This window comes from Mus musculus, chromosome 11 (assembly GCF_000001635.26).
Source record: "Mus musculus strain C57BL/6J chromosome 11, GRCm38.p6 C57BL/6J".
Taxonomy (NCBI): Eukaryota; Metazoa; Chordata; class Mammalia; order Rodentia; family Muridae; genus Mus; species Mus musculus.
Window position 1 is genome coordinate 69398321 of NC_000077.6, and position 27972 is coordinate 69426292.

The window sequence follows — 27972 nt, forward strand, 5'->3', positions numbered from 1 at the left end:
ACCTTATCCTGGAATGCGGCTCTGGGATTAGGCATCCCCATCCTAAGGGGCAGACTGTGGGTCTGGACATTCCACAGGCTCCTCTGAGGAGGGGCTCCCCACCTCCGGAGGCTGCATCGCCCTCCCCTTAGCTCCTCGACCCTTCAACTGATATGCTTCACAGCCATCATCAAAACACAAGGGTCTCTTTTTTTTTTTTCCTGCTTTTATTTTTAATAATATTCTCACACAAAAATCACCGAAAATAGGGTAGGAATGGGAAGCCCCCCTCTGCCCCTGGGGCAGAGAGACAGTGCAGTGCGAGGGGGCGGGACTGTAAACCCCCCCACCCCTCCGCAGCCCCAGCGGGGGGGAAAAAAACCGAACTAAGAAAATGAAAATAAAGCCCCAGAGAAAATCACCCCAGGGTGTCCCTGCCCCAGAGAGGCCCTGCCCTGGGATGTTTCACGCCTTAAAAAAGGTGTGTGTGTGTGTGTGTGTGTGTGTGTCCAATGTTTTTAAAATGGCCGAGGCTGGGGAGGACAGGGTTTCTTTTCCTCATAGTTCTTTAAAACTTTTTATTTTATTTATTTATTTTTTTTACAAAATACCATTTCAGTTCCCACTTCTTCCCCTACAGTACAGGAGTCGCTCACCCTCAGGTGGGGTCGGGGTTGGGTCGGGAGTGGGGGTACTGGTCCAAGAAAGTGCAGGACGTAGGGGAGGGGAGCAGGTTTGAGCACCATGAGAGCCCGGCTGGAGCCGCGGGCGGGCGGAGACAGACGGGCCAAGCCCGGACATACTGGGGCGCAGGGAAGGCCCAGGAGTGGGCCTCCCAAAGAGGCAGGAGGGATGGCTTGGGGATGTAAGAGGTCGGGTTTTCCCAAAAAAAGAGAAAAAAAAAATGAATAAATAGAGGTGAGTGGGACTGTTATAAATTAAAAACCAAAAAACAAAAAGAACAAAAATACGAATCATAACCAAGTGAATAAACAAGAGACATATACAGGGATCACAGCTAGCATTGGAAGTAAAAAAAAAAAAAAAAAAAAAAAAAAAAAGGAGGTCCAGGGGTAGGGGTAAAGCCCATAGAGAGAATCTCATTAAAAACCTCGGCTGCCGAACGTCTATGTACACAACGAGCCGCGAACGTCTGCGCCGGCGGGCGGCGGGCGGGCGCGCGGCGGGCAGGCTTGAGGGAACCCGTATGTGACCCCCGCCGCCGCCGGAGCCTGGTCCTTGTGTCTGTTGCTAGAAAGGCCAAAGTCGGTGAGGGGAGGCGCTGGTGGGCGAGAGGCTGCCAGCCCCCTCCCCGTCTCCCATTTTTTTTCCTTTTTTTTTCCTCGTATTTGTTAAAAAAAAAACATTTTTTTTTTCTTAATAAATTAAGTGAGGGGAGCTGCCAATAGGGTGGAAGGGCTGGGCCCGACCCCCTTCCCGGCCAGAGGCGGGACCTAGGTCCAGCCCAGGCGTGTGCTGGTGGCCCCGCCGCGCCCAGCGTGGGCGGGCGAGCGGGGCGTCCGGCCTCATCGAGACGTGCTGGCGGGAGCCTGCGGGGAGAAAGTGGGCAGCTTCAGTGGTGGGCGGATGGGGACCGGCCGCTCCCGCGCCCCCTCTGGAGCCCAGGCGCTCGCTCTCACCAGTGTGAAGGCATCGTAGGCCTGCGCCAGCTCCTCCGTGCGGTACTGCTCTAGCACCACCACGCCCTGTAGGCCCGCGCTGCGACGGCGCGCACAGCCCTCGCAGTGCACCAGGTACGTGTTTCGGCTGCCATTCTCACTTGTAACGAACAGGATGTTGAACACCTCCACCTGGCCAGGAGAAAGCGGCTGTCACTAAGAAGTCACTACTACTGTTAGGTCTCTTCCAGGCAGGGGGAAGAGCTTGCACACTTACGTCGCATTCGTTGCAGTAGTAGGCAGGCTCGTCTTTGACACGGCCTTGGTAAGCGATCTTCTTCCCTGCCCGCACCAGGCTCTCCCGCTGTACCTGACAGTGCTTCATTGACTGCAGGAGGCAGAACCTGAGCAAGACCCAAAGGGTGGGTGTTGAGACAAGGCTCCAGCGGGGTGCCAAGGCTGGAGGATGGCAGATGGGCAGGGGTGGAGCTCCAGAGACCCTAGCCCCACGGACTTCCCTGGGCAACCCTCCCTTTCTTTTCGTTTCTGAGTTGCATTTCCCGTCTTGAATATGTCACACTTGACATTTCAAGGTTTTGTGTGTGTGTTTGGACCACAGGAAACAACGGCTATGAGATGAGAGCAGGGCTTCTGTCATGTCCCCAGCACAGTGACACTTAAGGTCTTAAGGACATGCTGCAGACGCAGGGGAAGAATGGGGAGCCAGGAAGAACAAGGGTGGGGAACAAGCCAGGTGGGACGGGCTGGTAACCAAACAGGGGTCTCACTTGATCATCTTGAACAAGTCAGGATCGCTGATCTTGACCGTTCGAGCGACGTTCCAGGACACATGAATCATGGGCACAATGGACTTGACGTTCTTCACCTCGTTCCACTCATATCGCTCCAGGGCCAGCTGGTACTGATAGGCTGTAGGCCAGAGGAAGTCATGCAGGGGTCTCAACCAGCCCCCGGCCCCTTCTTCCCTCAGACTCTGATTCTCCAGACCCAGTTTTCCCCTCCAGGGTTCGCTCCTCATACGTACCCCATGATGACCCGACCCCAGCCTCTTACCGGTGAGGGGCCCCACGTTCCAGGCAATGTTGTTGCACCAGCCGGTAGCCTGCACCCAATGTACAGTCCCTGCATTAATCCACACAAGGTCTCCAGGGCGCTGCACGAAGCGGTAAACAGGAATATTGGACGCATAGAGGTCATCCAAGATTGGCCACCAGGAACCAGTCAAGTAGTCCACACCATGCCTGTGGAGAGGGCAGTCACAGGGTCAGGTGGGAAACCCAAGGACCCGAGGTGATAGGGTGACTTGCAAGGGGTGATGCGCACCGGTCGCAGAAGGCGCTGATGGTCTCCCAATAGTGCTCATGTACCGCGAACCACTCGCAGTCCCCAGGGCCAATGTTGATGTTGACTGAGCAGAAATTGTTATTCTCTTGGTGGCCTGCAGAGGGAGATAGAACGTCACAGAAGGTCTGATGCAGGCGAGCAAGGAGCGACAACCACGCCCTTTGCCCTCATTGGCTAAGGCCTAAGAGTGCGCGCAGCCAGCACAGTACGCATGCGCAGTGGAAAGCACACCTGGCGTTCGGCTGCCAGGGACCTTCATGTATAGCTGCACGGTGTTCATGCCCAGGATGGTGTGGCCCACGTGGCTGAGCATGTTGCCTGTGGATGTTACCCGCATGAAGGCGGGCAGTTTCAGCAGCTCCTGTAGCTGTGGCTTCCACCTGTGGACACAGGAATGCCGACGAAATTAAGAGGGTGTCCCAGACCAGTACCTAGCAGGGTTGCATCCCAGTTTCACTGGTCTAGCCTCACTGACCTCTTGGCATCAGACAGGTCGATGTTAGTGCCAAACTTGATGATGTGATGGTTCTTGGGGTCCGGTGCACTGCTGCTGGGGCAAAAATCACAGACAGGTTGATGGCGAGCCAAGGGAGGAGAGAGAGAGAAGCAGGGAGGGACAAACTTGTACTTCACCTGGGAGAGGTTCCTGTAGTGCTGTCTGGTTCCTCGGATTCCTCATCCTCACTCTCCCTCTCCTCCTGCTTGGTCACACAGGTACGTGGGTCAGTGACTTCCTGAAGCCCTGACCCAGTAAGCCCAGCACCCTTACTCCCTCTTGTGCCTGATCCTCACCTGCAGTGACTCCTGGAAGGACGAGGCCTGGTACTGTGCGTATTTAGCGATGGTGGTGTGGGAACGGGAGCTCTCACAGGGCCAGATTTGTCTGGTACCTGTCAGGTCCCAGTTCTCGTCTGAGGGCTGCTGTACTTGGGTACGGACCTCCACCGTATGTTCACCGCTCGCCTCCACCAGAGTCTTGGTGGAGAAAAGGCCTAAGTCTGAAAGGAGTGCCAAACAAGATGTCAGTCAGGTCAGAGGCTCAGCTCACCCCTTTCCTTCCAGGCCAGGGCTCTGACGACGTGGACAGAGATTTGGCAGAATTCAGCACCAAGGAATGGGCACGAATCACAATCCTAGGAAGCTGACGAGGCTGCCTCCTTCTCAGCCCCTTTCTGCAACTACTTCATGCCTCAGGTCTCTCGCCTAGAATTCTTAGGCATTCATATGCCCACATGCTAGAAAACCAATGAATGGCTCAAGTGAAAGATTTAGTCGAGCTTCGAGTACCTCCCAAATGACTCCCTGGGAGGAGAGAATGTCCAGGTATAAAGGACACGGAATTGATTTTTATGTTTCTTCATTGTTTCCTCTGGTTTTATACTGCTTAAAATTTTGCATTAAAAAAAGGAAAAAAAAAAAACTAACCATGGATGAGAAGTAGTCTATAATTCATTCTAATTCTCTTTTGTTTGTTTTGTTGTTTTTTACAGACCAGACAGGGTTTCTCTGTATACCCCTGGCTGTTCTGGAACTCACCAGGCTGGCCTCAAACTCACAAAGATCTACCTGCCTCTGCCTCACTGCTGGGATTAATGGTGTGTGCCAGCCCTACCTGGCCACTCTTTTCTTTTCTTTCTTTTTCTTTCTTTCTTTCTTTCTTTCTTCTTTTTAACTTATTTTGTTACTCTTTTTTCCCCCTCTTCCCCTTCTCCCTCTTGCTCCGGCCCATAGGTTCCTTATTATTTGTTTCTCATTATGGACGGTTGTGAGCTACCATGTGGTTGTAGGATTTGAACTCATGACCTCCGGAAGAGCAGTCGGTGCTCTTCACTGCTGAGCCATCTCACCAGCCCCAGTCTTTTCATTCTTATTCACTAAGAAAGTTAGAAGAGCCGGGCGGTGGTGGCACATGCCTTTAATCCCAGCACTTGGGAGGCAGAGACAGGCAGATTTCTGAGTTCAAGGCCAGCCTGGTCTACAGAGTGAGTTCCAGGACAGCCAAGACTATACAGAGAAACTCTGTCTCGAAAAATCAAAAAAAAAAGTATGTTAGAAGAGTGAATCTAACCCCTCCTGAGGTCTATTTCCCATGTGTCCACTGCTGAGGACAGAAATGACAGATGAGAGAACACCTCAAGGCTGGTTGACACACCACTTAGCACCCCTCAAACATGGCCTGCGTGACAGAGTGAGCTCCTTCACTGTGGAAATTCTCTAAGCATGGAGGTGGTTCTCGAAGGGTCCCGCAAACTACAATCCTTACAGCCTTGTACATACTTTCTCCCCAAACTCACTGAGCCGAAGTGAACCAGCCAGGCCCCTGATGACGGTGATGGGGTTCCGGGGGTCTGTACAGAACTGTAGCAGGACCGGCGAGAAGGCATCTCGTTTGCTCTCCAACTGAGACAACCAGGAGACAATGGGGTCAGAGCCATTTCCCAGGCTCTAAGCACCCCAATTCAACCCTTCTGGAAAGGGTGGCTCTGTGGACAGACAGCATACGTACATAGATGCTGGGGGTAGGGGGGTTGAGTTTTTCCCGGGGCAGCTTCTCCTCAGTGTTGATCTTGGGTTTCACAGACTGGGCAGGGGACAGGTAGGACTCTCGGAATTTCCCTTTCACCTTGGCATTCCTGTGAGAAGACCATAGAATGAGGTCAGGAACATGGGGTAACGAGCACAAGCCTAGCCCCAGGACAAGTGCGGCAGCCTCCGAACTCACTTGCTGGCACGCATGACATCGGCGGCACAGTGGCTGATGGTGAGGTCTGCCATGCGCAGCCGCCGCTCTTCCACCTCAGAGGCGATAAAGGTCTCCTTGTCCCCACTTTCCACCTTGATGAGCCTGATCTTCAGCTCCTTGGGAGGCCCCTCACTAAGTGACCGGAGCTTCAGCATATCTGCCCGGCTCACACCTGGAGGCCCCGGAGCCTCCTCACGAGTCTTCTTCCCAGGGACAGGAGCTGATGGGGGTGTTGGCTGAGCAGCGGGTGCAGGAGCAGGCGGGGGTGCTGGAGCTGTGGGTGTCTTGACTTTGGAAACCCCACCGACATCGGGCCGGGCCTTCTCCCGGCCCTGGATCTCCTCACTCTGCAAGTCGAGGTTCCCCAGCACCCTTCGGCTTTTTTCTTTGGGAGCCTTGGCCTTGGCCTTGGCCCTCCCCTCGCGGGGTCGTCGACCCACACTGTCCCTACAGGCCCGCCTGTGCCGCCGATGCTCCTTTTGACGACGCTTGCCACTACCTGGACCTGCTGCTGCTACCGCCACCCCCCCACTCTCCTCCTTGGCCTGCGCAGGCGGCGGCTGTGGCTCAGTCCCACTGTCCACTGGGTCTGCCGTGTCCACTGGGTTGATGGCACTCCGGCCCACCCGCTCTACAAGGGTCTCACAAGCCCGACTGATTTCTTCTAGCACCTCAGACTCAGAACGAGCAGGGGGCAGCGGCAGAGGTGGGGGCAACTGGGCAGGGGTCACGGGGCCTGGTGCTGGCTCTTCACCCGCCCTGTGCTCCCGGGCCCAAGGCCCGCCTGAGGTAGAGAACTGAGATGACGAGGAAACCGAGGGCTTGGGGGAGCCCTGGGCACTAGGGGCCACTGAAGTGGGTGGTGGGGCGGTAGCACCTGATGCAGGACTAGGGGAATACTGAGTGGCGGGCACGGACCCGGGCCTGGTTGAGACGGCTGCTCCAGTCCCCCGGTAACAGTACTTTTGTCCCTCAAGAACAGAGGCCAACGATTTGAGCAGGCTGGCTGGGCTGGCTGGTGGAGGTGGTGGGGGCTGTGGCTGGGGAGGTGGAGGAAACTTGGCTAGAGGCGGTGGTGGTGGTAGGGCTGGTGGTGGCTTCTTCTCCTCTTCTTGGGTGGTGGTGGTGGTGGTGGTTGTGGTGGTGGTGGCGGTGGTGGGGGCAGCAGTGGTGGTGGCTGGGGCTGTGTCACTGGGAAATGGAGGCTGTAGAGATGCAAAGGGCTCTTTGAGTGGGGGTGGGGGAGCCACGCCTGCCTCCTGCTGCTGCTGCTGCTCCTCCTCCTTCCGAATGGATTCATCCAGCATCTTCATGATGTTTGCCAGCCCATCAGGTAGGATCTTGAATTCGGCTGGCTCTTCAAACTGGTCCTCCAGCGGAGTGGGTGGGAAATCAAAGAGCCTCGGGCCTCGGGCAGGCAGCTCTCCAACCCCAGGTGGCACAGGCTGGGGGGCTTTACTCACAGGGCCTGGGGGTGGCCCCTGCCCCACCTCGGGGGTCTTTGGGAAGGAGACCCTGGGCCGGGGGCTCTCCGAGCGCCTGAAGCTTCCTGAGGTATTTTGGTGGCAGGAGGAGGGAGGGGCTGGAGGCAGGGCAAGAGTCAGTGGTGGAAGAGGTGGGTCCTGGGGGCTCAAGGTTGGGCTGGATGGCCTGGGGAGGGGGTCTATACTTCTGGCCAGATAGGAGGGTGGTGGAAAGGGCACCGGCCCAGTAGGACTACTGCTGTGGCTGTTGCTGCTGCTGCTGCTGCTGGTGGTGGTTGGGGGAATGGGAGGGTTATGCGAATCCTGAGTGCCCACAGAAAAGCGGGGGTTTGGAGGCCCCAAGAAGCCATCACGGTGGGGAAGGGGTGGGGGAGGAGGACGGGGAGGTCCCTCAGCACCAAAGAAGAGCTCCCCTAAGATCTCTCCATCCTCTCGGGCTGCACGGCAGGCTGAGCCCTTCATCCAAGCAGGGGGCGGTGGAGGGCGCAAGAGGCGAGGACATGGGGGTGGAGGGGATGATGGGGTCCCAGGGGGTAGGGATAAGTGGGGCGTGGCAGCAGGGGCCGTCAAAAATGGTTTCCGACTGCTGTGTGCGGAGGGACCCAGGCGGGCCTGGTGAGGGGATATCTCCAGCGCAGGGTTTTGGTAATGGTCAGCGCCAGGCTGCAAGTGGAGAAAGGGGAGGTCAGTGTGCTATTGTGGCCCCTCAGACAATGTCACCCACCTTCAGCCCAATGTCATAACATACAATGCCTGGGCTTGGCTCCACACCCCGAAGACCAGTGTTGTTACTGCTACTGCTGCTGCTGCTGCTGCTGCTGGTGCCGGGGAGGCCAGGGGGCCGGGAAGGGGCGTAAGGCACGCAGGCGGTAGATGCTGCTGGTGAAACGCTGGAGTCCATCCGCGACCTCTGAACTCTGCTCTCTCTAAGGTCACTTCCGGGGGGACGGGTGGCAGGCAGGCAGCCATGGCTCTCTGCTCCTGGGGGTCGGGGACCTGGACCAAGGGGTGTGTTGGGGACCAGCCGATGGCTGGGCGGATGAGCGGAGTAGGCGGGAGCTGGGTATGGATATGAATGAGGCATCGAGTGCCGCTGCTCCTAAGGGAGATGATCGAGGTTACAGTGAGCAAGGGAAAGACAGAATTCACAAGGGGAAAAGGTAACAGGTACTGACAAGGGGCTCACCTGGCGCTCTGGCGGCGCTGAACCCTTGCGCTCGGGGCCCCAAGCATCTCCATGCAGGGTATTCCACAGCCCTGGCTTAGTCAGCTGAAATGGGGGGCTAATAGCCAGGCCAGGCAGCGGTGGTGGTGGAGGGGGTGGTGGTGGTGGTGGAGGCGGTGGGGGTGGGGGTGGTGGAGGGAGTGGCAGACCTGGGGGAAGGCCAGCCTAGAAGAGAAGAGAAAGTGAAAATCCTACTCCTTGCCCCAGGGCATCCACTCTGCCTGCTGACCCATGTACAACCTCCCTACCTGTTCAGAGCTGCAGCCTCTCCTGCGCTTGCCTCCAGGGCTAAGGCCCTCCTCTCCTGAGGGGCCTGAGAGGGCTGCAGGAGGCATAGGCTGGACCACGGGGGGTTCAGCAGATCTCTTCACTGGAGGGCCCCCTCGCTTAGCCCCATAGTTCCGTTTGTGCTAAAAAAAAAAAGAGAGAGCCATGGTGGCATGAGCATAGCCAGCTGCATGTGACCCCCTTCTCTCAGTCACTTACTCAGCCTCACTCACCTCAAGGTGCAGCAAATTCCAGACTTGCTCCAGGGGAGGCAGGACCTTGGCTCTGTGCTGACAGGAACCGGCATGAAAGTTCCAGAGCTGGGCCTGGGAGGGGCAAAGGGCAAAGGGCAGAGGAAGATTAATTGGGGACATTGTGCTAGAAGGCACAACTTAGCCACCTAATGTCCTGCCTCGTCCCACCTGCTGCAAGCGGCCAATCCGGGGTCCCAGCTCGGCGAAGCTTCCTCCATAGCGAAGGGCCCTATGGTAGCAGCATACGGCTTCCTCACTGTCGTGCTCTGATTCATACAACTGTCCAAGCTGTTCCCACAACCCTGGCTGCGCTGGCTCCCGGAGCAATGCCTGGACACAGCCATGTAGGGATTCCAACTTCCCGTGAAGGGGTCTTGGGGTGGGTGTCCTACAGAGTGGAAGGAATTGGGGATCATCAGGCTTGGGGAAACCTTTAAGGCCCCAATTTCCCTCCAATCCTAGAACTTTGGAATCCCCCACTTACCCAGGAGCATAATAGGGTTTGTTAGGGTGCCCGGAGCTACTGCCATGAGATGGGGGTAAAGGAGCTGAGAGTGGGGGCTGCCCAACGCTGGCAGAGCATCTGTAAAGAGAAAGGCTCTGTTAGGTACTGCCAGAATCACGCTTCCCCCTAGAATGGAGTAGTCAGAGGGAAGAGCAGATGAGACTGGCATCTGGACCCACAACAGAACAGAAACTCGTGGAAAATGACAGCAATGGACAGAGAAGACTGGGAGAGAAATGCCTGGAGATAAAGCCACATTCTCACCTGCCTCCGGGCAGCCATGAGCTTCGGGGAGGAGGATGGGGTGGGCAGGAGCTCCAAGCCCCAGCACAGCTCAAGCCCCCAAGGGCAAAGGCTTCCCGTGCAGAGCGGGCCCCTGGAGGGTCCACTGCCCGATGCATCCAGCCTAAATCAGCGACAAGAGATCATGCTCTAACAGGGAAGCAAAAACCTTCAGCCATGTTTTCAGCCAAACCTGTTCCAATCTTTCCCTTACCAGGTCAGCAGTGGCCCCAGGAGCCCTGGAGATGGGGCACGGCCCCCTGCCCCAGCTCTCTGGCACGATGGTCCAGCTCCAACTGCCCTTAACAATAGTGCCCACTGTTTCCAGGTGACAGTCTCTGGCCTTCTGCAACCAATTCTACAGAGAGAAGAAAAGAGTGTACTGAAGTTGCCAACACAGCGAGGGCCCAAAGGCTGATCTGAACTGTCAGTGCAGGAAGACTGAGGGCAAGGCGCCAGGACAGACATCAGCATCAAGAGCCCCTAGAATCGCGCAAGTGGGTAATAGGAATATGGCACAAATAGCGGGGAGTCAGCGACGGTTAACAACCCAGCCACTGCACTGTTTGACAGGCTCCCAATCCTGGGCCACTAGGGCGACCTACCGCGCGCCTGCTTACCCAGCCTCCGTGGGAGCGTCCTCTCACAGCTTCAAGAGCTTCAGAAATTTAGCCAATCACAAGACTTCTCTATCCACAGAAAGCCAATCATCACCCTTGTCTCCGCCTCAGTAACAGCCTAGCAGGAACCAATAGGAGTAAGGTTAGCCGGGCACTGAGCGGCCTCAGGAGGAGGGGCGGCAGGGCCGGTCAGACAAGCTCACCCTAGGGTGACCCCGATGTGACCCCAAGGTTCCCACCTAGGGTCCACATCTCTGATCAGAAACTGGTAGCCCTCAGGGCAGTAACAGCAAGCTAAGACTGAGAGTGAGGAAACCATTCACGAGCCGACCTGAGGGCAAGCCTCACACATCCACCGAACTGGCAATGGTCCCCGCCAGACTGTTCAAGTTGTCCTCTGCCTATCCACCCCAAGGACGGACAGCAGACCAAGGCGAAACGCAGACAAAGGCATCACTAGCTCTCCTTACTTCACATCACTCAGCGATTGACTCTCCACTCGATCACCCCGGTAGAAATCTCGCAATCAGCAAATCCAGCACCCAGGCCCTCCCGCGCCTCTATCAGAATGCTCCACCTCCAGCGCCTGACCCCGTCCTATATCATGGTCAAGTCCCCAGTCTCATACCAAGTTCCTCCAGCTCCTCCACTTTCCCCGGCTCTGAGTCTTCAGTATCGGTCGACCCCCTCAGCCAGTTCCCCCAGCCCTCTAACTTCTGGGAAGCTGCGCACCGTGGAGTGGCGGCCCCTCTCGCGTGGCTCCTGTATCCTCTGTGCCCTTTCCCTGCCGGGGCCACGCGGTTCCCCACGGCCCACGTGGCCCCCACCCCCCCCAAGGGAGGGGGGATTTCGGGGGTTGCCCGTGACGTGGCTACTTGCGCAGCGGAAGCGGTGTGTGTAAGGGGGGGGGGGTCCTTCGGGAGGGAGAGGAGGGCGGGGCCCAACAGGCAGTGACATCACCCCTGTCCCACTCTCACCGCCTACTCCCTTAAAGAACACAGAACCCGTTTCACTTCCTCCTTCACGCCACCCCCCTCCCCTTTACTCCTTTCCCGTCGAAGCTGAACCCACAACAGGCACAGTACTCCCCTTTCCTAGTCACGTTCCCTTTAATCCTAGCTTTGCCTTCTCAAATCTTAGAGCCCAGAAGCTGCTTCCCTGCGCATACCCCAGGTCCCGGCAGGTAGGGAGCCTACTCTGCTCCCGGGATCGGTCCATTGAGAGTCTAGAGTACAAAGACCGGCGAGAGGCTAGTGTCGAGTACAAAGCCGCGGGGGCGGGGCTAGCGCTCCAGCTGGAGAAAGCGCCGGGCAGGAAGCCGGGGGAGAGCGAGCGCGCGGCGAGGGGTTGGGGGCGGCTGGAAAGTTCGCCTTGGCCGAGAAGTCTGCACCGGGAGGAAATTTCCAGCCAGCCCACAAAGGCAGAAGGGTTTCTGGCGAAAACTGTCTTTCCTCCCGCTGGGGGCAAGGTCATCTGTACGTGAAATGTGCTTGGACCCGACAGATCCTGCAGGCTGCTCCGGTCCGGTCCCCGGGAGGACCTTGCGTTCCGCGGACTACTCGTTCACGCGGAGCTCCGGTCAGAACTCTCTTTAGGTTGCAGTCTGTCAGTTACCAATCCCTGGGACGCGTACAACGCTAAACTGTGGTCAAGTGCAACCCAACCTGAGTGCCCCAATCAAGCCCTGCGGGGGTAGAGAAACCAGTCATAGACAAACGGCAGCTCGGGGTACCAGATGTCAAAGAAGCAGATCCCGGCTAAGGAAGCGGTGCCCAGAACTCTGCTAGTTACCAGGAAATGCAGCTTCCCCTTCTGCGATGATGACACTTCCCCTTTCCCACGGGGAACTGACTCAGCTTTCCCTAAACTAGAGAGTTCCGTCCCTCCAGCCGTCTTGATCTTCAGCCTTTATCCACAACCTCCCACGACGACACCATGGACTACAGAGCGCTCCAGAACAAAACTTCCTGTACCCTAAGCACGATCTCGCCAACTACCACGAATCGGTGTCCCCCACCAGGGACACAGGCGCCTGACTTCCCATCCGCCCCACGAACAAAGCCTTTCTCAGGGTCTGAATCAGGCTTGGGGTGGGGGGGGAGTGAGTCACAACGAAAACCATCCCCCGTTCCCACTGACTCAGCCCCCGCCTCCCTCAACTCACACAGACACACAGTCAGAGGCAGACACAACTCCTCAACCCACATACTGCTCACCACGGGTCCCGCGGAATTTCCCCTCGGTCTCCCTCACGGCCCCACCCCGCGCTGGGCAGCCCCGCCGCCGCACTCACACCTGTTCCTCAGTCGCCGCCGCCGTCGGCTGCCTCGCCGTCCACTCTCACCTCCACTCTCGCTTTGAGGCAGGAATGGCCCTCCCCGACTCCCAGTGCTCATACTAACCAAGGGGAGGGGACAACCAGGGACAAGCACAAAGACAGACACCCACAGACTCCTCGAAGACAGACGGGAGGCAGACGCACACGTCCAGGGCCAGGCTGGATGGCCGACACACTTCTGAGGCTGACAATCCAGCCTTCCCAACCCGACCTACAGCCCCCAAAAGCCGGCCGCCCAGAAAGGGTTAATTCCACTTGAGTCGAAACCACGCCCTCTCCATCCGGGCACTCCCGGTAAAGCCAAGCTCCGCCTCCCGCATCCGGGATCTGGACTCTAGGACTTTAACCGACCCCCCCACACACACACACCTCCCTTAGTCCCAGGAGAGAACTACTCCATCAATCACACCCACTTAACTCTCTCTGGGCTTGGGTCAGAAGAGCCCCTCCGCGCAGCTCACGGAACGCGGGGTATAAGAGGGACGCTTGGCACGAGGCCTGCGACCCGCAAGCAGACACTGGACGACCAAAGACACCAGACCCCGCAGAACGATTTTTCCTGAACATGCATTTAAGCCAGCACGCACCGGCTCGAAGGTGGGGCGGATCCAGGACCGACCCCCGCGGGTCCCATTCCTTCACAGTCTTCTTTCTGCATGGCGGAAAGCTACTAAGTTGCCGGCTCGCTTCTCACCTGGGAGAGCCGGTGGGAGAGGGAGGGCCGCGGGCTGGGGCTCCGCAGTGACTCAGCCACCCGGGCAGGCCGCCCGCCCGGGATTCCCTTCCCTAGCCTTCCCCCGCCGCCGGCCCCTCCCCGCCCCCATCGAGAAGTGACAGTGCTTGCCCCGGCGCGCTGGCCCGCTATGTGTCACTGCGGGTGTTTGTGTCTGCCTCTGACTGGGCGTTGTGTTCACCAATCAGTCTAACAGGGTCGACTGTGTGTGGGTCTTGGTGTCTGTTTGCACCTGCATATCTGCTCATCTTGTCTCCCTCTGTGCCTGTGTCTGGCGCGTTCCTGTCATTATCCCTGTCTACATGACTCTGCTAGGCTGTCTCTTGTCTGTGTGTCTGGTTGGCTCCTGTCTCAGTCTTTTGTCTGGGTCTGCCTCTGCAGCACTGTGGCGATCACGTGTGTCTGTCTGTGCACATGCCTTTCTGTGCTTTCTTCCACGTTCTCAAAGCCAGGGGAACGTCGGAGCCAGGCTTGAGGGATTCTCCTTACCCCCCTGGATCCTGACTTACTGGGTCAGTGGTCCTGCTTAGTCGATTATTTGGGACTCTGTCTGCCTTCAGTCAGGTTCAGCCCCATTCCTCCACATCCTCACTTGAACCCTCACAGCTTCCTGCAGTTATCATGATGCAAAGTGCTTATCATTTACCAAATGGTAGGCACTGTGTTTAAAAAAACAAAAAACAAACAAACAAAAAAAAAAAAAACACCTTTTACATTGACCTTTTAACTCTTCCCCAAAAACCTGGCAGAGGAGGGCCTTGATTACCCTATTTTGGGAACGAGGAAACAGGCTGGGGAAGGCTCGACAACTCAACCAAGATCATTCTGAAATGAGCGGACACGTGGGCTACATTTTCCACACTACTTCTGGCCTGTTCTCCCTCAGTTTTACCCTTGCCTGCTACCTCCTAGACCAGCCTTCCTCTGTTACTATCCCAAGTGTCTCATCCTCCAGGGTAGGTGTGGGTAGGAGGCAGCAGATCTCAGAAGCCGTAGGTTTCTTGGCAGTGAAGCATGACATTCCCTTAAAACATTCATTCAACACAAATCTACAAAGGCACCTCAATGTGCGAACTGTCACGCTAAACAGGACAGATAGGAAAAAATAGCCCTACTCAAGAAACCCAGTGAGCAATGGGGAAAAGCAATGAGGAATCCGAGAACTTTGGTTTCTGGCTTAGGGAAAATTCCCTTCTACTAGGGAGATGAAGCGGGCCTCGGGAAGAGAGCTGCCAGTAGCAGCAGGTCTGAGGAAAAGCAGGTGTTCTGAGTTAAGTGCACAAAGCAAATCTACGGTGATACTGTGCACCACAGAGAGAATGGGCCGAGGAGCACTCAGAGGCGATACGCAGGAGGCCGTAACATGGGCTAGCTCAGGGCAGTGGCTTGTAACATCTCCTCACATCAATTCCTAAGCACCCTTTCCACGAATGGGGGGAAATGCCTTCCCCTTCACAAGAAATTCCTCTGGGCTATCTCACAACTACATTCAGCTGGCAAGCCCTGGCTAGCTTTCTTCAGTCTGCAAATGAGTTAGTGGCAGCACTGGGGTGGGGGCTGAGAGGTTTTCAGGTGGTAGAGAGGCAAGTGAAGTACAGGGATAAACCATTCACAGGCGATAGAGGGGGCTCCATCAACGTGGAGGGCTGAACCATTCAAGCAGCACATGTTGGGGGGAGGTTCAGAGTTGGGCTGGACCATTCTGATGAGTGAGCATGAACCAGATCAGAGCAAAGATTTCCAAACATGCGGTGAAGAGTTGGACGTGGGGGACGGAGGTGACAGCAGCCAAGCTTACCAGATGGAGTTGGAAGTGGACTGTCTCATGGAACAAGCACTCCAGCAGTGGGTTACAGCAGAAGTGGGGTGGGTCCTATGGGCTACAGCAGAAGTCGTGGGGTGGGTCCTGCTATGAGGCTGACATGGTGCCTGGGGGAACCTAAAAGAAAACAATTTCAGTTAGAGATGGGATCTCCCAAGATAGAGGAGTTCCCTTCCTTCCTGGTCCCCCTCATTGAGAAACCAGGCTCTAGAGGTCAGATGAGATGGGAGATTCGGTTTCCATGGCAACCTGGAAAAAAGCCATCTTCCAACCTTTCCTTTAGGAAGCAGCCTGGTTCAGGTAGTAAGGAAGCATAGGGTGGCACCTCAGTACCAACCCACGTCGCCCTTTTCTGACTAGACTGATATTCTGGCTCAGGCCCAGCTACAGGGGACATCTACTGTCAAGCAACCTTAGTTCCTGCCCCCAGGGCATGTGGACCCTAGGCCTTCAGTTCTGCTACCTCCAACCCTAACAAGACACCAGATAGTCAACACCACCTTTTGGACTCTGACCCTTCCAGTTCCCTTAGGCTGGTGTAGGCAGGTTCTGGCAAGCGGCACAGGTGGTCAGACAAGATGAACGGGCCCAACAGGGAGGAGCCTTCTTCCTCCGCAAGAGCTGTGACTGGGCCTGAGCTAGGAAGTAGCCTCTGCAGCAGGCTCCCTCCATGTCACCTCCAAAACCATATCCTGTTTCCCCATCACCTCCTTCCTCCATGTGGCCCAAGGAGGTGACAGGGGCCCACTCTCTTCCCTCCTAATCCTTAGATACAAAGAGCTAGGTATATTACTACAAGTCTAGGGCCAAGACTCAGGTGTTGATAGCAGGAGTTAGGCCTCAGTCAACCCTCACCTCAGACTCACTCCTTGGGGACCAGTGTTTTCTCCAGGACCCAGACACACGGGCTCTCTACCTGGCCTCTCCATTTCCTGGCCTTCCAGCCCCCATCTTTCCCCCTGCCCCAGAGACTTAGGCCTCTGGCCTCCATGATGCAATGCACTGCAAGCTTTTGTGCCTGCTGATGACACTGCCCCCAGGGAAGTGTTATTTCTGACCTAAGCAAGGCCCTTAAGGAACAGTGGTCAGCAGCGAGCTGAGAAAACTGGATTGGCTAGGACCTTCTGGAGAAAAGATGCTAGAGGCTGGACCCTTCTGGACAGGGAAGCAAATTCAGGACTAAGGTGCTTACCCAGCAGTTGATAGAATTTGTGGCTACGGGGTAGGCTAGCCTATAGAGGGGGGGAGGGTTGCAGGCCAGACCAAGGGGGTCAGAAGGGTATGTGATGGGTGTCTGGACACCAGAGTGGGGGAGGGCCAACAGCCATTTAAAGGGCCAACCTCAGAACTTTAATCCCTTACCAGCCTTGGCCCCAAGCAGGAGGCTGTAATTCATCTGCCCAACAGCTGGGGTGGGGGTGGGGGGGCATGTGCATGAGGAGGAGGGGCTGGGGCCTTCTTGTGCAAAGAACCAAACAACAAAAGGGGAAGCTGAAGGGGCCAGCTCTAAAGTACCCAGGTCACCCTACTGACCTGCGGATCTGCCAGTGGCCCCCACCTGGTTCTGGCCCACAGGTTCTGTAGTTCAGACTCACAGATTCTTGGTCATGGAGTCAAAGGGCTCACCCATGGGGTTCTGAAGAAAGCCTAGACTGAGCACCCTCAGGGCAGGCTGTCAACCCCTTCTTGCACTTTTCCAGCCACAGTAACTGGACTGGAGACCTGAGGCCCAGTCCCAGACAGCCTCAAATGCCCTGCTCACCAGCCAAGCCTCTGTAGACATAGCCTGCCAGCTCCCCCTCCTGCCAGCACAGGGTGGCAGTGGCCACACCAAGGCTGTCCCTTTAAATCATTTCCACCCCTGACGGTGTGGACAAACCAAGGGCCCTGCCCCCCAGGCAGGCAGCTTGCCACCACCCCACCCCCTAACCCCCAGATATGTAAGGGCCATTTAAAGGGACATCAGAGAGGCAGCCTGGTCTCTAACAAATCCCCACCCCCTCCTCACACACTCACTGTCCCTGTCTCCAGCAACACACAGCCCCCCTGCCTCTCCATCAGGCCCCAAATTCCGGTTTTCTCTCACCCCTAGAGACTGCTACGAGGAGAATGGGGCAAGGGAGACTGGGGGGAGCCATTAAAGAATAAGGACTCCCTCCTTCCTCAGAGCCCCATGAGACTGGTCGGAAGAAGCCAGCCTAAGAAACATTGAGACAGAACCCCAAAAGGTGCCTCGGGCAGAACAGGGGAGCACACACTGTGGGGTGGGGGGAAGGGAGTCAGGCTGCACGAGACGGAGGGTGGCGGAGCCAGCAGGCGACAAGCCCAACTCGCAGAAATGGAACAAGGAGGGCTGGGGGGGAAAGGCAAGGCCCGGGAAATCGGGGAGACGGAAAGGGGTCGTCCGGGAGGGTGTGGAAGAAAATCAGACAGGGGGAGGGAGAGCCAGGCCAGGGTTACCTGCTGGGTGTCTGTCCCCCGGCGGTGCCCCCAGAGTCCGGGTAGGGAGGGGGAAGCAGCAGGGGGGGGAGTGGGGGCTGGGGGGCGGGGGAGACGGTCCCTCCTCTGCCTCCTGGGCCTGCCCCGGCGCTTGCAGCCTCTGCCTCCCTCCCTCCTCCTCCCCGTCCCTGAGTCCCGGAGTCAAACAAAGAACTGTAGCAGGCTCTCCCCAACCCCCTCCCTCCCTCCTCCTCCTCCTCGTCCTCCTCCTCCTCCTCCACCTCCTCCTCCTCCCCTCCCTCCCCACCAGCAGGCTCCCTCCTCCTCCCTTCCGGTCTCTTCCTTTAACTACCCGCTCCCCCAGCCTCCCCCCACTAGTCTCTCTCCACCCACCCACCCACCCCAACCTTTTACACACCCCTTTAGCCTAGCCATGTCCCCGCTAGGGAAACTGTGGAGTCCCTTTGCAAAATGAAAGGCTCCAGAGAGCAACATGGGAGGGAACCAGAGTATCGCTTGAAAATCACAAGCTACAACGTAATTATTTTAACAGCCAAAGGAATATAGTCTTAGCTATTTTTTTTTAAGGAGGGGAAAAATAAACCTAAAGAAAGCAATACAAATCTGGCTAAAGCCCACATCAAATAAGGTACATAAAGTAGTCGATGCTAATCCCTGACACCCCCCCCCCACACACACACACACACACAACACACACTCCAGGTAGCAGAATTCTCCACTCTTTAACCAATCCCCTGTGAGGGCTACTTTAGAAACAGGTCCACCCACTATAATAACTAACAACATTTAATAATATGTATTTTCTGATACTCATTCGGTATTAATTTTATACCAACCACTGTGCTAAATGCTTTGCATAAATTATTTCACTGCCCCCTCCCATCAGCTAGAAGGTAGGTATTGATATTTAAATGTCCCAGATTGCAGATAGGAGGTTCTGCAAGGTTGTGACTTTTCCCGAGTCCCATTTAGTGGCAGAGCTGGGGTTAGAATCCAGGTTTGAGCCGACAATCCACATTCTTAGGCACAAGAAAGGAGACTCTGTAATACCATCACCAACTCCAAGATTTAACAGAGGGCAGCCATAACTATCACTGGACTTCTCTCTCAAAAGTGGGCAATACCAGAAGCTGATCCACCTACCTACACAGATAAAGACCTTGACTTTTCAGCCTAACTCTTTCTCCTCAGTTTGGTAAGAGGAGGTGACGGGAGTCGCAGGGATGGGCTGGTGTGTATACCCACATACAGCTCCTCTCTTAGGGGCAGCTGTCTTGCAACTACACCCACTTCAGCTCAAGCTGGGAAAGGGGCAACCTGACACTGGGCCATGCAGCAGGTGGGAAACTAAAAAGACTTCAGGAGACACTTCCAAGGGCGCGCGGGAGGGAGTACGGGGGGTGGTAGTGGTAGTGGGGACTGGAGAGGAAGTTTTTCCATGGCAATCTAGGAAAAAGAAGGGGGGGGAAGACCCAGAATTCTCTCAAGCCAGCAAAGGGGCAAAGTCTTTCAGGCCACACCACACCCGCGCCCCTCCCCCTTCACGAAACTCCAGGCCAGGGTTTCCCACCTGCAGGATGCTAATGCCAAGGGAAAGGAAAGGAGAAAGAGATGGCACGGGACTGGAACGGGACTCTGGGCAGAGGTGGGAGGGAATGGAAAGGGGAGGAGATCGCATTGCCTGGCAACCGTCCCGGGGCACGTGCACTGGTGACATCATCCCAGGCCACCTCGAACACAGACCTTTGACTCCTACCAGGGCGAAGAAGCTGCTAGCTGGCTAAATTTCCTGAGAAAATAGCTTTAGGAATTCTGGGAACCCAAAAAGGAGACGAAGGAGGGAACCCAGGCGTCCTGCTTTTATCTCTGTTAACCCCAGCAGAACCAATCCTAGGGAATCCGGTCATTCGCCTGCCTCCTCCTCTCAGCCTCCAGCCTTGACCTCCCAACCCACATTTCTGACTGTCCCGACACGCCCCTCGGAAATACTGTGCCTTCTTTCTTCTGGGCTTGATCCCGGGTTAGGGGCGGGAGACTAAGGGACGGGGCACCAACCAAGTCCCGCGGGACTCCGTCTGCTATCTGCAGGATCCCTTGTGCCCCAGCTGGCCGCCAGCCGGAATCTGTCTGGGTCCCCAACTCTCCCGCCCCTCCCGCGCCGTTCCAGGGCGGAGTCTGTGGAGTTGAAATCAGGACACGCGGAGAGGAAGAGTTATATAACCCTCTGGAGAAGCAGAAAAGGACGAGTGGAGACGGGGACAGCCCGAAAGGAGCCAAGGGAGGTGTAAAGAACGCCAGAGCGTGCGAGGAGGAAATGTTAAGGAAGGGAAGAGGAAGGTCTGGTTTGCCTATCAAAAGCAGGAATTTACAAGAAAAAAAGAAAATAGGCGTAATGACCCTCTGGCCTAGAAAGTCACCGGGACCACAAGGGGCTTCTCACAGTGTCCTGCCCTGTCACTAACTGCAGCTAGGCCTGGGTGGGTTAAGCCTCGGGAAGGGGTGCTTGTACCCACTCCCTTTCTTTTGTGGAAACACCCTTTGCCGGAGCTCGGGAAAGCCGCGGCTGAGCCTAGGGGGCCGGAAACCACAGCTCCGCCCAGCCCACCTGGGAGCTTGGGGCGCCAGCTGGGGGTGGCGGTGGGGAACACAGGTAGCGGGCCTTCCCTCGAGAGGCTGACATTAACAGTCGACACCCGGCTAAAGAGCGCAAACCCACCCAGACGTCTGGGCCCGCAGGGGTTGAGAAACACAACCCTGGACTAGTTTGCAAACACAGACTGACGACCTGAGGCAAAGGGGGGGGAGGGAGGGAGAGACACACACACGACTCGCCGCGCAGGCGCAAGAGACTGTCTGGGCTCGTGCAGTGGAAGGGGTTGTACAGGGAGTGGAGCGTGTGGGAGTGCACGTGCGGATCCTGGGTAGCCACCGCCACCACCCCCCCTTCCACCTCCTCCCTCTCCCTCTTTCAGGCTCTCTATGACAGCTTCCCATTGGTCACTAGGACCCTGACGTAGTCGACGTCCGCTAAAGCCGATTGGACTGGAGAGAGTGAGTTTGGGAATCTGGCGGTGGACGTTCCCCAGCCTGTTACTCTGGCAACTGAGAAAACAACCCTGGCAAGCGACGGAGGTTCGACCAGCCTTACTCTGAGCAACCACTGGGTCCGTTCCTATCGCACCTCAATTAATTACTTCTTTTCTCTCGGAGTTCTCATCGCCAGGAACTAGGTGTTCTGCCTTCGACCTTCCCCACACTCCAGCCTCCAAGACACAGTCACAGGCCACAAGCCAGAAACGAATCTGCAGTTTAGTGACCAACTCAACCCAAATGCCACTTCACCACTGTTTATTCTAGGCCGGAAAAAGCATAGTCTCTCGCCCTGTCCCTAGCTTCTGCACTTTACCCATATGCTTACAATTTCCTGGGCCGGGGGCGGGTGCCAGACAGATGACAGGGAATCAAAGGTGAACCTCAGCGCACCTTTCTCAAAGGTGCGTGTCACAGCTATAGATAGCCCCCCCCCCCCAACCCGCATGGCCCTCGGCTCTGGTGGGCGTCTCATCTTCGCCATCTCGTGGCTACGTGGGAAAGGTTCAGCATGGAGAAAGGGCCAGAGCCCAGTGAAGGCTAGGGAACTGAAGACGGAAAAGTGAGGAGGAGGGCACCGGCAACTAGAGGAACGAACCAGGCGAGGCCGAGAGCAGACGGTGCGGTGGAGTGCTGTGAGATGGAAAAGCTACCGCTCCTGGAGGGATGGTGAAAGTTGAGAATACATACACATCTCCCCGGAGAAAAGAGCTGGAGGGAACCTTTGAGTGGCCCTGTAACTGGAAGTTCACTTTGCCTGATCGCTTCTGATCTCAGTGAGCCAGCGCCTAGCCATAGCCCTATCTGCAAACTGTCCTATAGTCTCCTTCCTCAGGACCGCTGAGCCCCGCCCTAGTGTCAATTCACCATCCCAAGCGGGACTGGGATTACTTTTAGGCCCTTTTGACCTTTAGAGCCAAGACCACGGGTTTTCCACTACCTTTGCCTTGTTCCCTTTTGGGGAACTTAGATGTCCTGCGCCCCGACTCTGACATTGCTTTTCCCAAGACTCAAATGCCTTGCCCGACCTCTCCAGAGAGTCTGACGTCCCGCCCCTCCCCCTTGCAAGGAGATGGTCTCCCTCTTTCCAAAAGTCCCTGCGGCTTCCCATTACCTGGTTCTGGGGGTCCCAGGTATTCAGGATCTTCAAGGCCTCTCGGGGGTCGAGCGGCCCCCCCTCCCAGGCAGGAGTTGGGGGGGCCGCTCCACCCCGTGGCGCAGTTTGATTTTCCAACACAAACACCCGCCCCCACCCCCCTTCCTCAACCCCGCCCCCGACTCGTGGTCCCGCCCCTCGCGCTGAAGTCCCTCTCTCCGGCTCCGCCCTGCCTTCGGTCCGCTCCCCTCAGCTGTAGTCTCAGATAAGAATCCCCAGTAAGGATTGCAAGGCTTCGTTACTGTGCAGTGTATAGAGCCCATCACGGACCCTTACCTGACAAGTCTTTTATTCTATTTGCATCGCGCGCCCTTCCAAAGCAAGCCCCACCCCGCCTGCTCAAATCCTTTCCAGGAGACTTGGTCACACCTTCTTTTAGGCCTGGTGGGCAAGTAGTTCAAGACCACGCCTCCTCTTATAGGCCACCTTTCTCTTCTCAGTTCTGGTTGTAGCAGCTCCTTTCCTTAAGTCCCAGCTTCCCTCCCTCCTCCAGGTTTCCTCCACCCCCAACACACATTAAAACACCATCATTGAGAGACTTGGGGCTTGGTTTTGCACGGTTTTTACTGCACTGAGCGCCAATACAAGTCTTCCACCTTTTCCGCTAGCGCCACTAGGTACTGTCAGAGTGTCACTATATGCTAGATTCAGCTAAAGTCAAAGCCTGAGATCCAGCTTTAGTTCAAGGTCCTAGGGCTTCCGACCCTCTCAAGGAGGAGAGAAGAGCTCATCAGCTGTCCAGGCTCATCAGTAGAGCAGTGCCCCTCTTAATCCAGTGATCAGATGTCATGGATCCAGATCGGAGATCGATGCCTATGACAAAGGAGGCTCGATCTGTGCTGCCTGCCCGGTTGGGATAATAATAGCAGGGACAGGAGTACATGCCTAGGGGAGAAGAAAAGAAGTAAGATTCTGGAGCCTGGAAGATCAGAGCAAGTGCATTTGGGAACTGGAGCAGGGAGGATGGGTTAGTATCCAAACGGGATAGGGAGGGGGCAGTTTCCCACCCTTGGCACTTTTCTTTCGGCTCTCTGCTGGACGGAAGTGGATCGTGGGCATGAGGCAGACCAGCTGCATGGGCTCCGCCTCCACTAAACAAGAATTCTTTCGGTCCCAGCCAGCACCCTCCAGGTACAGGCCCCGAACCCAAACTCCATCCTGGAGAGAAATGGAGACAGAGTTGAGGGAAAGACCCTACGCTGACAATACCTTTGACCTAAGTCCTCTGTCCTCCTCTTCACCCCACTTCCCACTGTTTCTTCCATTTCCCTCCTCATCCCGAGCCCATCCGCCTCCCACCTTGGGTGGATACACCAGGTTGCTGTCGTCCACAGTGGAAACTATAAATTCCCAAGAGAGGCTGTCCACTGAGATCTGTGGATTGAAGGCGACAATGAAGGAGGCCCCCAAGGAAGAGAAGGAATGAATGCACGTTCCTAGGCTGCCTCCCCGGCTCTGGATGCTCACGTTGTTTTGGCGAGCGGCAGACTGCAGTACCGCAGTGAGGAAGCCAGTGGGGAAAGTGAAGCCAGACAGCCAAAAGAGCACCGGAGGGCGGGCTCGACTGGCCCATGTTTCAAACTGTTCCACACGCACAGCCAGGTCCCGGGTCCATGACGCCAAGGGCTTTTGTGAGGGATATACCTGAGGAACGAGGGGGTGCATGTGGTGTTTTGTCCACAGTGCTTTCCCTGTCAGTATTAAGAACACCTGGGGCATTCGCCAAAGCTCTCCAAAAGTTAACTGGGGGGGGGGGGCATAAAATAGCAGCTACTTATTAATAATAGTATCACTACAAGATTATCCTTTATCCAAAATGCACGGTGCCAGAAGAGCTTCAGATTTCTCATGGGTTTTTCAGGGGTGTGCTTGGAATATTTGCATAGACTACTGGTTGAGGATCCCTGATTTGAAAAATTAATAATCTGAAACCTTTTGAGCACTGTGCTTGGCACTCAGGTCGTTTCATATTTCCGAGTTTTGAATGAAGGGTGCTTGTTCTGCAGAGATCAGGTACTGAGTGAGTACCACGGACAGTCTTTGGGAGTGGGGTATCCTTAAAATATCCTTGCAGAAATTAATGTGACTACATCTATAAGTTAAGGTCTGCAGTCAGTGAATGGCAGAGCCAGATCTCAACACAGATTGAACCTGTCTGGGTTGGAACCCCAGGCTCTTTGAAGTCTGCTATATGCCTCCTGGAAATGAAGTGAAGAGGAGGGTCAGGGTTAGGACTGACAGCCGTTGGGAGCTTGCCTTTCCCCAGAGTGGAGGGACATGAGCATCAAATATGCAGTTGAAGATCTCTTCCAGGCTTGTTGACATGACGATGAGGCCCTGGATGCCCTTCTCCAAGTCTGTCAGGGAGAACCTGAGTGGAAGGAGGCAGGTAGGCTATTAAAGAGGTGCAGGCCTGGGAGAGCCATCCCAACCGTGAGTGGGGTTGTCTTTCTCCTTCCCCTCCCACGTTCTATAGTGTTCCTTCGGTCTTACAAGATGGTCTTCATCAACTTGTTATATCTCTGGATCTCCTGCAGGAGGACCACATTGAGTGGGGAGGGGTCAAGAGCCAGCAACTTTCGGGTCCCCTCATAGTCGATCATCTCGGGGATCTTCTGCTTCACATCAGCAGCCAACTCTAGGACCTAGGGAGGCAGAAGCTCGGGGCTAGGCTGCCCTTCCTCAACATGCCCTCTCCCCGGGCATCTCTCTTCCTACCTTCTCTTCTCGGCTCTGGCCACCAACCCTGGTGGGTGTGATCTGGGGTTGCAGGGAAAGCAGGGTCTCAAAGAGGGTCCGGGCCTCTGTGATCTGGGAGGCCACGTCAGCGTTGGGGTGTTGGCCAAAGGCCTCAGGGGGGTCCATACTAGGCAGCATGCTGATATATTCTTTGTAAGAGGCCAAGCTCCCGTCCTTTGGGATGTAATAAGTGTCCAGTACAGACAACCTGGGCAGTCACAGCAGAGAATAGCAGATTGCAAGACCTGAGCTTCCACGCTGAGCCTGGACCCCAGGCTCAGTGCATCCCCATTTGTTTAGCTATGGCTGCAGCTCATGCTCTGCCTCCCAAATTCCATTTCCTTTCAACCCCCTAGTCTCTGGGCATGCACGCATGTGCATACACGCACACACACACACACCATTCAACCCTGGTCTTTGGTCTACTTATACCCTTTCACCCCACACTCAGTCTTACCCCCCCCACTACCCCCCCCCACTGAAGTATTATCCCCTCCCCCCTTACCGGTAGAAGGGAGTTGTTAGGCTCAGATCACAGAAATAATCATTGATATAGGTGGTGAGCAGACGCCGGTCCCAGTCATCTGTGACATGTCCCCCATAGTTGACACCAGCGATGAGGTATTTGAGCGCGTCCCAGGGTGTCTCTTCATACTCATCCAGATAGAGGCTCAGCAGGTTCTCTGACACCTATGTGAAGTCCCAACCCAAGCCCCCAAGTGCCATATAGTTATGGCAAGAGCTCTCCTAGTGGGGGTTTAACATCAGCTTCCTGGCAACCAAGATTCCCACAAAAGATCCCACGGCGCATTGAAGTATGAGAAGAAAGAGATGGCATGGGAGACCCCAGGTTAGCACAAACCTCAAAGTCAGAGTCGTTGAAGCCATAAATAATATTCCAGCCAAGCTGTAAAAATTTTTTGCGCTCGAGTAATATGGAATGGAAGAAGCAGAGGGCAAAGAGCAGCTTCTTATACTTGGCAGGCTTGGAGCAGTGGGTAAACTGTGCCTCTGTCATCAGCTGATAAAGACGTGTCATGTTGGCCTTTAGACCCTGAGGACAAGGAACTACAGGGTCATAGTTGTCACGCTTAACCCTGACACCAGCAGTGTCATATGGGGGAAGTTGTGGAAGAGGCCCTGCACAAAGGCCCTGGCTGAAGGAGCAAAAGAAAGCTGACTGAGTACAACTAGCCTCTGAGCTGCCCGTCCGGAGAGATGCTCATTCACTCACAGGGTTGCAGGTGGGGGACCTTACTACACTGACTATGTGCCACCAGTAATCCTACCTTCTCCCTTACCACCACCATCATCGTCGTCTGTTCTCGGGGAGCTAGTACTGGACACTGAACCTTGGGCTTCAACATGTCAGGCATAATGAGACTGCCACTGAGCTACACCCTCAGCACCCACCTCCCCACCCCACTCCAACTTCTTTTTTGGAGACAAGTTCTCACTGTGTAGCTCTGGCTGGTCTGGAATTGCTATATAGGTTGACCAGGTGGACCTGGAACTCACAGATATCTTCCTGCCTTCTTGACAATGCTAGGATAACAGATATGTGCCACAGAACCCAGCCCCTCCTCCGTGTTAAACTCTCTCAATCATGATGTCCTCCATGAAAGAGCCAATTTAATTTGTGAGTGCCAGAAAATATGAATAAAGACAGAAATGTACACTTATAATTAGTGTTTCATTGTTACTTGTTTTATTTCAATGCTAGGGACTGAATCTCAAAGACTTGTTTGTGCCAGGAAAATATTCTACCACTGAGCTAAACTATCAGTCTGCTGATATATATATATGGAATTGCAAGTATGAGGGTACCCTTGGGAGGTCATAAGCTCCAGGCCAGCTTGGCAGGAGGAGGTAGCATATACCTTAATCCCAGCACTCTGGAGGCAGAGGAAGGCAGATTTCTTCCTTTTTTTTTTTTTTTTTCTTTTTTGTTTTTTTCGAGACAGGGTTTCTCTGTGTAGCCCTGGCTGTCCTGGAACTCACTCTGTAGACCAGACTGGCCTCGAACTCAGAAATCCACCTGCCTCTGCCTCCCGAGTGCTGGGATTAAAGGCATGGGCCACCATGCCCGGCTTAAGGCAGGCAGATGTCTGGGTTCAATGCCAGCCTGGTCTACAGAGTGAGTTCCAGGACAGCGGGGCTGCACAGAGAAACCCTGTCTCAGAAAAAATAGAAAAAAGAAAGGACAAGCCATAAGACACATCGCCGTAAAGATTAGGATGTGTGGTGTATTAGGTCACGGTGTATGAGGTTCAGGATCAAAATCAAATGCAGAGCACTTACTGGGGACAGAACTCATACGGTATGGTGGTATTTGTGAAACATTGTCCTGTGTTGAAATTATAAAGAAAAGTACAGTATTCAGAGAATGGCTTCTGGATCTGGAGAGGTTGCAAGAGAAAAGACCCTTCAAAACAAATGCCAACAATCTGTTCTATGTTTGTTTGTTTTTTTTTTCAGAGTGAAACCATCATTTTGAAAAGATGTGTTCCTTTTATTTGGTGTGTGAGTGTTTTGCCTGTGTGTGTAATGAATGTGCACCATGTGCATGCTTGGTTCCTGTGGACATCAGCAGCAGCTTTGGATGTCCTGGAACTGGAGTTAGGATGCGTGTGAGTCACCAGGCGGGCAGTGGGGACTGAGCCCAGGACCTCTGCACGTGCAGCAAATGCTCTGAGCTACTGAGCCACCTCCCCAGCCCTTAGCTTGCCGCCGCCGCCGCCGCCGCCTCCTCCTCCTCAGCCTCCTCCTCCTTTTTTTTTTTTTTTTGGTTTTTTTGAGACAGGGTTTCTCTGTGTAGCCCTGGCTGTCCTGGAACTCACTTTGTAGACCAGGCTGGCCTCGAACTCAGAAATCCGCCTGCCTCTGCCTCCCGTGTGCGGGGATTAAAGGCATTTACCAATACCACCTGACTTTTTTGTTGTTGTTGTTGTTAAATTTTATTTTTGAGACATGGTTTCCACTGTGTAGCCTTGATTGTCCTCAAATGCGCTCTATAGGCCAGGCTGGCTATCAACACTTAAGAGATCCACCTGCTTTTGTCTCCTGAATGCTAGAATTAAAGTGTGAGCTTTTGTTGTTTTTGTTCAAGAGAGTTGTCTTTTGTAACTTAGGCTGGCCTTGAATTTATAGAATGAGTGCTGGAGTTCTAAGTATTCCACAAGCGTGCATAAACCTGGGGAAAGTGGTAGTACCTGCCTGTGGTCCCAGCACTCTGGAAGTGGAGGCAGGAAAACCAGGAAGTCTAGGCCATTCTCAGAGATGGGTTTTTGA

The 27972-nt window shown here is 55.2% G+C and overlaps 2 protein-coding genes and 1 long non-coding RNA gene across 26 annotated transcripts in view; 1 reads left to right on the plus strand and 2 right to left on the minus strand.

The window, feature by feature from the left end:
* Positions 1-187: 187 nt before the first annotated feature.
* Positions 188-22047, minus strand: Kdm6b (KDM1 lysine (K)-specific demethylase 6B). 12 transcript variants are annotated; one of them, NM_001017426.2, is made up of 24 exons: positions 17697-17874; positions 15213-15353; positions 10344-10461; positions 9938-10081; positions 9706-9847; positions 9421-9519; positions 9105-9324; positions 8916-9008; positions 8664-8825; positions 8377-8580; positions 7939-8289; positions 5686-7853; positions 5470-5596; positions 5258-5363; positions 3756-3961; positions 3597-3661; positions 3439-3510; positions 3195-3343; positions 2943-3057; positions 2673-2860; positions 2387-2528; positions 1876-2002; positions 1620-1790; positions 188-1529 (listed from the first exon to the last, which is right to left on the minus strand). In NM_001017426.2, the coding sequence occupies exons 5-24, from the start codon at positions 9840-9842 to the stop codon at positions 1506-1508; spliced, it is 4926 nt and encodes a 1641-aa protein (NP_001017426.1). In that variant the 5' UTR covers positions 9843-9847; positions 9938-10081; positions 10344-10461; positions 15213-15353; positions 17697-17874; the 3' UTR covers positions 188-1505. The 12 variants fall into 12 exon arrangements, with proteins under 12 accessions (NP_001017426.1, XP_030101677.1, XP_030101678.1 ...); XM_030245817.1 differs by lacking the exon at positions 17697-17874 and adding an exon at positions 21901-22047 and having other exon boundaries at positions 222-1529; positions 3597-3664; XM_030245818.1 differs by lacking the exon at positions 17697-17874 and adding an exon at positions 19752-19820 and having other exon boundaries at positions 222-1529; positions 3597-3664.
* On the plus strand, positions 17193-22483 carry Gm51903. Of its 2 annotated transcripts, none has more exons than XR_003949708.1 (2): positions 17193-17464; positions 20669-22483. It is a non-coding gene; the product is annotated as a predicted gene, 51903 (long non-coding RNA). The 2 variants fall into 2 exon arrangements; XR_003949709.1 differs by lacking the exon at positions 17193-17464 and adding an exon at positions 19871-20173.
* A 3-nt stretch (positions 22484-22486) lies between these two features.
* Dnah2 (dynein, axonemal, heavy chain 2) overlaps positions 22487-27972 on the minus strand; it is a 128302-nt gene continuing 122816 nt past the window's right edge. For 10 of the 12 annotated variants that reach the window (XM_006533552.4, XM_030246089.1, XM_011249077.3 and 7 more), the window contains 9 exons: positions 25544-25735; positions 25187-25371; positions 24661-24889; positions 24436-24587; positions 24199-24313; positions 23410-23586; positions 23242-23316; positions 22950-23100; positions 22491-22827 (listed from right to left, as the gene is read on the minus strand). In XM_006533552.4, coding sequence (XP_006533615.1) covers positions 22673-22827; positions 22950-23100; positions 23242-23316; positions 23410-23586; positions 24199-24313; positions 24436-24587; positions 24661-24889; positions 25187-25371; positions 25544-25735 — 1431 coding nt within the window. In that variant the 3' untranslated portion in view covers positions 22491-22672. Of the gene's footprint in view, positions 22828-22949; positions 23101-23241; positions 23317-23409; positions 23587-24198; positions 24314-24435; positions 24588-24660; positions 24890-25186; positions 25372-25543; positions 25736-27972 lie in introns of all 12 variants that reach the window. The other 2 variants (XM_011249074.3, NM_001081330.1) reach the window with 2 other exon arrangements.

What these genes read in the sequence shown, in the direction of transcription:
- Kdm6b (XM_030245817.1), bottom strand. Translation starts at nt 9,842, where the DNA reads ATGCATCGGGCAGTGGACCCTCCAGGGGCCCGCTCTGCACGGGAAGCC. An exon ending in GATGTCATGCGTGCCAGCAA is followed by an intron (nt 5,597 to 5,685) that starts GTGAGTTCGGAG and finishes GTCTTCTCACAG; the next exon opens with GAATGCCAAGGTGAAAGGGA. An exon ending in CCCTGGCAGCCGAACGCCAG is followed by an intron (nt 3,058 to 3,194) that starts GTGTGCTTTCCA and finishes CTCCCTCTGCAG; the next exon opens with GCCACCAAGAGAATAACAAT.